The sequence below is a fragment of the Triticum urartu genome, chromosome 1 (assembly GCF_003073215.2).
Source record: "Triticum urartu cultivar G1812 chromosome 1, Tu2.1, whole genome shotgun sequence".
Lineage (NCBI taxonomy): Eukaryota > Viridiplantae > Streptophyta > Magnoliopsida > Poales > Poaceae > Triticum > Triticum urartu.
In genome coordinates this window covers 342,685,324-342,693,453 of record NC_053022.1, presented here as the reverse complement: position 1 = coordinate 342,693,453, position 8,130 = coordinate 342,685,324, and the positions used below count along the sequence as shown (strand labels likewise).

General features: G+C 45.2%; 1 protein-coding gene across 2 annotated transcripts; it reads left to right on the top strand.

The window, feature by feature from the left end:
• The first annotated feature begins 494 nt into the window (after positions 1-494).
• On the top strand, positions 495-3,990 carry LOC125510990 (tRNA-dihydrouridine(20/20a) synthase-like). Of its 2 annotated transcripts, XM_048676285.1 has the most exons (6): positions 495-1,116; positions 1,225-1,315; positions 1,464-1,551; positions 2,351-2,360; positions 3,165-3,263; positions 3,796-3,990. In XM_048676285.1, exons 1-5 carry the CDS (start codon positions 1,079-1,081, stop codon positions 3,244-3,246), a joined length of 309 nt encoding a protein of 102 aa, XP_048532242.1. In that variant the 5' UTR covers positions 495-1,078; the 3' UTR covers positions 3,247-3,263; positions 3,796-3,990. The 2 variants fall into 2 exon arrangements, with proteins under 2 accessions (XP_048532242.1, XP_048532235.1); XM_048676278.1 differs by lacking the exon at positions 3,796-3,990 and having other exon boundaries at positions 495-1,112; positions 1,464-3,233.
• The last annotated feature ends 4,140 nt before the right edge of the window (positions 3,991-8,130 follow it).

The following is an 8,130-nucleotide window of genomic DNA, read 5'->3' as shown; positions in this document are numbered from 1 at the left end:
AGGTTTTTCTCATATGAGTTATCAATAGACAATAATCATTATATGTTGCATCATTTTCTCCTTATTATTTTTCCCACTGGGTTTAAAAAAGTTTTAGCAACATATCTGCACTATTCTCCTCATATTTTTCCCACATGGTTTTTGGAGGAGACATTCAAGATTATTCAAAGAATTTGTCAAGATGATGGACGTATCAAAGAAAAGGCGTTGTACAAGGGGGAGTGTTAAGAATAGAATAGTTGCTTATTAATTAAGCTAATTAGGATTAAGTTAATTGTTAGATATGTTGCTTGGGTCTCAAGCAACCATGTACTTCCTTGGTTCTCAAGGCAACCTAGACAACTATGTAATTCCTTGCCTCTCAAGTAACTATATGTTTACTTGACCGCCAAGCACCATGTGTACTTCCGCCTGAGTATAAATACCCCACTTTTATCATTAATAAAGACTGATGGATCATCTTTCATTCAAACTCTCCCGTTCTTTACTTTTCACTCAAAACACCCTCTCCCCTCTCCCCTGATTCAGATCCAGTCCTCGCCGCCACCACCTACCTCAAGCTGATCCTGCCGCCCGCGCCCGCGTGCCACCACCCGCTCCGCTCCTCCTCGCCTCCGGAGGACGCCCGCCGCTCTTCCTCCACCCGCCGACCAACCCCGTCCTGGAGGCCTCACTCGCCACCTTCCGCCGCAGGGCCACTGCGCTCGTCCCGCCCTCGGTGCCGCACCTCCACTGCCATCGCCGCTGGCTCCTCGCCGACGCCTCCGCCCCTTCCCCGTCCAGCGGCGACCCGGCGGCGCCCCACCTCCTCCGCAGGCCGCTCGGGAACGACCACTGGAAGGACCTGGTGGTCGCCGTCCGGGACGGCGTGCTCATCCCGCAGCCCGAGACGGAGGCCGTCGTGGACATGGTCGCCACCACCGACTGCGAGCGGGCGTCCTGGTCCTCTCCCTCGTCGTCCTCGGCGGCGGCATCTGCCTGAGCTCACACCACCAAGACCGAGAGAGAGCGGGATGCAGACAAGGGAGAGCAGAGGCAGCGCCCACACTCGCGCCCGCACTCCCATCCGCCTCCCGCCATGGCGTCAGGGGTGTCCACGAGCATGGTGCACCGTGGGTAACTCCCCTTCCGCCGCCGGAGCTTCTCCTCCTCTCTGTTCTGCGTCGTTCCTTGCCATGTGATCGAATTGAATCTGATCCCTTTTTCTGTCGTGTGTGCTTGCAGGGACGATGTGTCTCACGGGGATCGCGGGATCCATCGCCTACAACTGGTCCAGGCCCGGCATGAAGACCAGCGTCAAGCTCATCCACGCCAGGTTCGTTTCCTCCGTCTGCTGGGAGCTATTGTCAATTGTGCATTTCGTCTCTGTTGATTGTGTCCAGTCCCGGGTTGGACAATACACCTGGCCATGGTCGGAGCTGACTGATACTTGTTTTCTTGCTCCCACCCCCCTGCTCCCGCAGCGTGGCGCCGATGATGGACTGGACAGACAACCACTACAGGACGCTAGCGCGGCTAATATCGAGGCACGCCTGGTTATACATAGAGATGGTAGTTGCCGAGACCATTGTGCATCAGAAAGATAAGTTGGTGTGTTTTTTTGGTCTTTCTTGGTCCGGTGCCATTAAGCTTCATTGCTTTGGGATAACTGATTTCATTTAACCTGACTGATATTATGATTCATGGGGATTAGAAGTATTTGCATTGATTATACTAGTCAAGCTACATCAAATATGGCAATAGTAACAAATGTACGATAACTGTTTCGTGTGTACAAATGTACAGTACAATGACATTTGCTTCCAATAAGAAGTGAAACATATTTGAGAAGTGAGGCGGGGGGATTCTTTGAGAGGCGTGCAAATTAATGCACCGGGGAAATACCATATTAAACGCAGTTCTGCTGCATGTTTCTTTCACTGGCGCCATGGTACAACCCATGTTATGTCTGACTGTTAGCATGATAGCGGATGAGGTAACACGCCAAACTCCACGACCATAGAAATAGGGAACTCATATGATAATAAACTCTGCTGAAATCGGTTTACTTCGCTAGTGATGTGATGCATGAGTTGTGTGCTAATTTTGTCTGCAAGTTGAAATCAGTTTAGCTCCATCAGCAATGCATGTGGAGTTGTGGTTGTGGTTGGTACGGACTAACTAATGAAGTAGTGGGTAGCTGTGGTGTGCCCTGCTGTTGGAATGGTTCCGATAACTTGTTAGCATGTTCTATTAGTTCCAGAGAAAAAGCGAAATCCCAGCTACGCCTGCTTCATGATCCTCTGGTTCTGCTTGTACGTGCCTGCTGTCATGTGAATTGGCTAACTGTGGCTCATATTGTTTTCCCCAGGTAGCTCATGGTGAGTGATGCGGCTCATTGCTGTCATGTGAATTGGCTAACTGCTGCCTGTTAATTACTACTACTCACTGCTGATGTATTCTATTAGCACCGACTCTGCTGCCTGTGTATTATATATATTCTTCTTGCTCAAGCACAAGAGCACTAGTGCTATCTTGCGGCCTGTGACAGTCCATGGACAAACTCTGTTAATTTACTCCGAGTGCCCATAATTCCCTCTCTAGCAGCACCACATGTGCTCTTGTCTCACCCATAACAACAATTTACTAGTAGTATGTCTCTTGGCTTGGGTGCTAGCTTAGGTCCCTTCTACTACTACTCCACTTAGTAACTTGTCTGTATTCTATTACTTTGTACCTGTGTGTGTGAGTTGTATTATATTCATCTTCCTCAAGTACTACAACACCGGTAGTTGTACACTAGTGACAGTCCATCTAGTTTATTAACTCCAAGTGAAGTGAAGTGAAGTGGGCATAATTCTCTAGATGTGTTACAGAGTGCTAGTATCTGTTTCCTTGCCTCGCCCACACAATGTATTAATATGTATGTCTCTTCACAATGTATTAATATGTATGTCTCTTGGCGCGGTGCTAGGTTGGTTCTACGCCTTCAAGAAGGCCCATCGCCTTGACCCCACCTCCAGCTTTATATTAGTACTGCTTGTAGTGTACCTGGGAGACGATCATATTGAGGAACCACTTTTATCCTGCTTAGATTCTTGATTATATCTGAGTTGCAGTAGTCATTGAGTCACTTACTAGCCTTAATTTTTTTGTCGTCGTGTTTGTTTGTGTGCATGTTCAAGGGGCTATTGCTGGTGTGCTGAAAGTTGCTTAGAGCTGGAGGAGTGGATGCATGTGGAGTTGGAGAGGACGAAAACCTATTGAGAGTCCAAGAGGTCTAGGTATGTGAAGAATAATGTAACAAATGCAATGTGGAATGTGTAGAACTATATTGGTGCAACGTACTTGTTTTCCTTGAAAGTTTTCCTGATTATTATTCTTTTTTATGTGCAATTTATCTTACACAACGTATTCATGTAAATTCTGTCAAGCGTGTTAATGTCTTCTTGGATCTAAATGTTATGATAAAAAATCTGAACTTAAGCACGCTGAAACTAGGTTACTTGCCTTGAGTACTTATATTCTCAGTACCATGCTACTTATTTTGCCTCCTGAGGTTTCTAGTCTGCTATTTCTTGCTTTCCTTTATCTTCATACTTATTATGATGGTAATTTGACTTGCAGTGCTCATGTAGGTTAATTATTAAGCATACCTGAACATATTCATGAAAGTTCTGTTAGTAGGTGGATGGCTTCTAGTTCTAAATGATATCCTCAACAAACTGAACTTATTTGAAGAAGACACAACATATTCATTCATCTGTTGTAACACCAAGTTTGGTCTATTAACATGGCGTTGATTTTGTGCTGCAGATTTGGAAGCTGGGAATCTGTGGAATGCGAAGTTGAAGAGACCTGGAGTATCTAGACTGTGATTGCCATTGTATATGTGTTATATGATGATGTAACACAATGATTCTGCTATTGTATCTTTGTTGTATAATGTATCAAACTGATTCTGGCTGTTATGTGAAGTACTACGTGTGTTCTCTATCTGTTCCCATTTGAATGTTGGTGATTTATTTACTAGCAAATTGAAATTTAAAGAAAATGACCTTGACAATTGGGACCCACTTACTAGAAGAACCTGACAATTGGGACCCATTTGAATAGTGGACCCATCTTTTAAAAAAATACTTGAACTGCTCAGCCAAAATGTTCATGGCCCAAAAATAAAAAGGCTGCGATGTTGGGCTTGGCCCATGAAGCTAACAAAAATTGACAGAAAAATACACTAAATTGGCTGAATTAATGGGCTCGGCCCATATAAACACCCAATTGGACCGGGCCTATTCTAATTTTTGACCTTTTCAATTGGTCGCAATTTTGCCACGTCAGATTGCCACGTCAGATCCAACGTGGTCTGGGCAGAGAGCTAGCGACCAAAACAGAAGGTCATGGAATCAACGACCTTTTGTTTTGGTCGTGGAATTCCACGACCTTCTCACAGAGAAGGTCGTTAATTTTAGTTTACGACCGCTAGCTTTTGACCTTCTGTTTTTGTCACAAAAAGGTCGTAAATGAAAAACAATGACCTTTCAGTGACCAATAGTGATGGTCGCAAGTTGACATATTTCTTGTAGTGTGTGCGTCGCCCTGTCCTATCGCGCGCGCGGCCTGTCAGGCCCCTCCGACTCCCGGACGCCATGTGGCGCCCGCGCGAAGCCCGAAAAATTGTCTCCAAAGATTCGGTGGACTCCTTAGTTTCCCGCCACTGTCAAAATGACACGATCCGGCTTCTGGAAGCCGGCGCACAGTGGGTGTTGCCGGACCCGGCGGCCTCAAGATTCACCTCCTTCAAAGGGGAAACTGCGAAGGCCCTTCCATCCAAAGCCGGCGGAACTTCACAGCTTCGGGGACTACTGTTGGGGGGGGGGAACCCCGGGAAGACAACGGAACCCGGATCCTTTGAAAAAACAACGGGGCCGACATCGCCCCTCAAGACGGCTCGCGCTCGGTCGGGTCGCTCGACCCGGCCAAGCCCCCTCAACCCGGCCTAATCCGCAAGACTTCTCCAACAAGCTAGCCCAAGGCGGCCGACCCCGGTGCACCAAGACTTAACCAACAAGCCAACTCCCCTTGGCGTGTACTCCAACCCGGCCAAGGGTCAGCGACCGTCCCATCCCAGTCGTACGATGGGACGAGCCGCCACCAACTGATGACCGAAGCCACAGTGTCCTGCCCATGCCTTTGGTCAGCCGGATGAGGCAATAGTGCCCCCACCTACCCGCTGACCAGGCTCGGCGTGGAAACAGTGCACCCGTCATCACCCATGACGCCAACAAGCGGCGACCTAACAGAGCGCCACTGTAGCCGACTCGACTCGGCCACGCCCTGACGATCGACAAGACAACCAACAGTGCCACCGTACCCGGTGGGTCCCGAGCCCGGGGAACCCGGCGAGACCTGATACCCGGCGGGTCCCAGCACTGGGTCCCTAGACGCTGACAACTTGGCCCCACGGCCTTGTAACATTACCATTGTACCCCTGGGGGTTGACCTATAACCCCCCCAAGGATCCCTCATGCATACGGGCAAACTCATCATCATCATCATCATCATCACACACCTAGCTAGCAACACCCAAGAAGGAGGGACTGCCTAAGCCTTGGCCAGACTCCCTTCTTCCTCGACACAGCTCTAGGAGCAACCCTGTACTTTAACATATAAACCACACTCGGCAGGACTAGGGGTGTTATCTCTCTAGAGAGCCCCGAACCAGGGTATGTCTTGTGTCCCGCGCTCGCTCATGCCGACCTCACCTCTGGAGCCCACCAGTGCCCTCGAGCCTCCTCCTCTCTTTAGCCATTCCATGGCATCTGACGTGCTCCCACCACGATAAATCTCAAAAAGAAAACTGAGTGGGTGTGCATCCAACTTGCTTGCTCACGAAGACCTAGGGCATTTTGAGGAAGCCCATCATTGAAATATACAAGCCAAGTTCTATAATGAAAATTCCCACTAGTATTTGAAAGTGATATCATAGGAGACTCTCTATCGTGAAGATCATGGTGCTATTTTGAAGCACAAGTGTGGTAAAAGGATAGTAGCATTGACCCTTCTCTCTTTACTCTCATTTTTTTTGTTGGGCCTTCTCTCATTTCTTTTGGCCTCATTTTTTTCGTCTGGAGTCTCATCCCGACTTGTGGGGAATCATAGTCTTCATCATCCTTTCCTCAAATGGGACAATGATCTAATAATGAAGATCATCACTCTTTTATTTACTTGCAACTCAAAAATTACAACTCGATACTTAGAACAAAATATGACTCTATATGAATGCCTCTGGCGGTGTACTGGGATGTGCAATGAATCAAGAGCGACATGTATAAAAAATGATGAACGGTGGCTTTGCCACAAATACTATGTCAACTACATGATCATGCAAAGCAATATGACGATGATGAAGCGTGTCATAATAAATTAAACGGTGGAAAGTTACATGGCAATATATCTCAGAATGACTATGGAAATGCCATAATAGGTAGGTATGGTGGCTGTTTTGAGGAAGGTATATGGTGGGTTTATGGTATCGGCAAAAGTTGCATGGTACTAGAGAGGCTAGCAATGGCAGAAAGGTGAGAGTGTGTATAATCCATGGACTGAACATTAGTCATAAAGAACTCACATACTTACTGGAAAAATCTATTAGTCATCAAAATAAAGTACTACACACATGCTCCTAGGGGGATAGATTGGTAGGAAAAGATCATCGCTCGTCCCCGACCACCAATCATAAGGAAGACGATAAATAAATAAATCATGCTCCGACTTCATCACATAATGGTTAACCATACATGCATGCTACGAGACTCACAAACTTTAACACAAGTATTTATCAAATTCACAACTACTTACTAGCATGACTCTAATATCACCATATTCATATCTCAAAACAATCATAAGGAATCAAACTTCTCATAATATTCAATGCACTTTATATGAAAGTTTCTATTATATCCCTCTTAGATGCCTATCATATTAGGACTAATTTTATAACCAAAGAAAATTACCATGCTGTTTTAAGGACTCTCAAAATAATATAAGTGAAGTACGAGAGTTCATCAATTTCTTTAAAATAAAACCATCGTCGTGCTCTAAAAAGATATAAGTGAAGCACTAGAGCAAATTTGCCTAGCTCAAAAGATATAAGTGAAGCACATAGAGCATTCTAATAAATCACGATTCATGCGTGTGTCTCTCAAAAGGTGTGCACAACAAGGATGATTGTGGCAAACTAAAAATCAAATACTCAAATCATACAAGACGCTCCAAGCAAAACACATATCATGTGGTGAATAAAAATATAGCCTCAAGTTACCGATAGACGAAGACGAAAGATGGGATGCCTTCTCGGAGCATCCCCAAGCCTAGGCTCTTGGTGTCCTTGAATATTACCTTGGGGTGCCTTGGGCATAGCCAAGCTTAGGCTCTTGCCACTCCTTATTCCATAGTCCATCAAATCCATACCCAAAACTTGAAGACTTCACAACACAAAACTCCAACAGAAAATATCATAAGCTCCGTTACTATAAGAAAATAAATCACCACTTTTGGTACTGTTGTGAACTCATTCTTTATTTATATTTGTTTAATATCTACTGTATTCCAACTTTACCATGGTTCATAACCCCGATACTAGCCATAGATTCATTAAAATAAGCAAACAACACGCGAAAAACAGAATCTGTCAAAAACAGAACAGTCTGTAGCAATCTGGAGATTTCAAGTACTTATATAACTCCAAAAATCCTGAGAAATTAGGAAGTCCTAGACAATTTGTTTATAAATCGTCTCCAAAAAAGAATTATTATTGTATCACGCTTCTGCTAAAAATGAGAATTATTTTCGTGAGCGCAAAAGTTTCTGTTTTTCAGCAAGATCAAATCAACTATTACCGTACGTTATCCCAAAGGTCTTACTTGGCACAAACACTAATTAAAACACAAAACCACATCTAACCAAAGGCTATATGAAATATATATTTATAATCAAGACCTAAAAAGCAAAAATAAAAAATAAAATTGGGTTGCCTCCCAACAAGCGCTATTGTTTAACGCCCTTAGCTAGGTAGTGAGATTTCGATGATGCTCACATGAAAGATAGCAATTGAAGCACGAAGAGAGCATCATGTAGCATGTGGAAAAC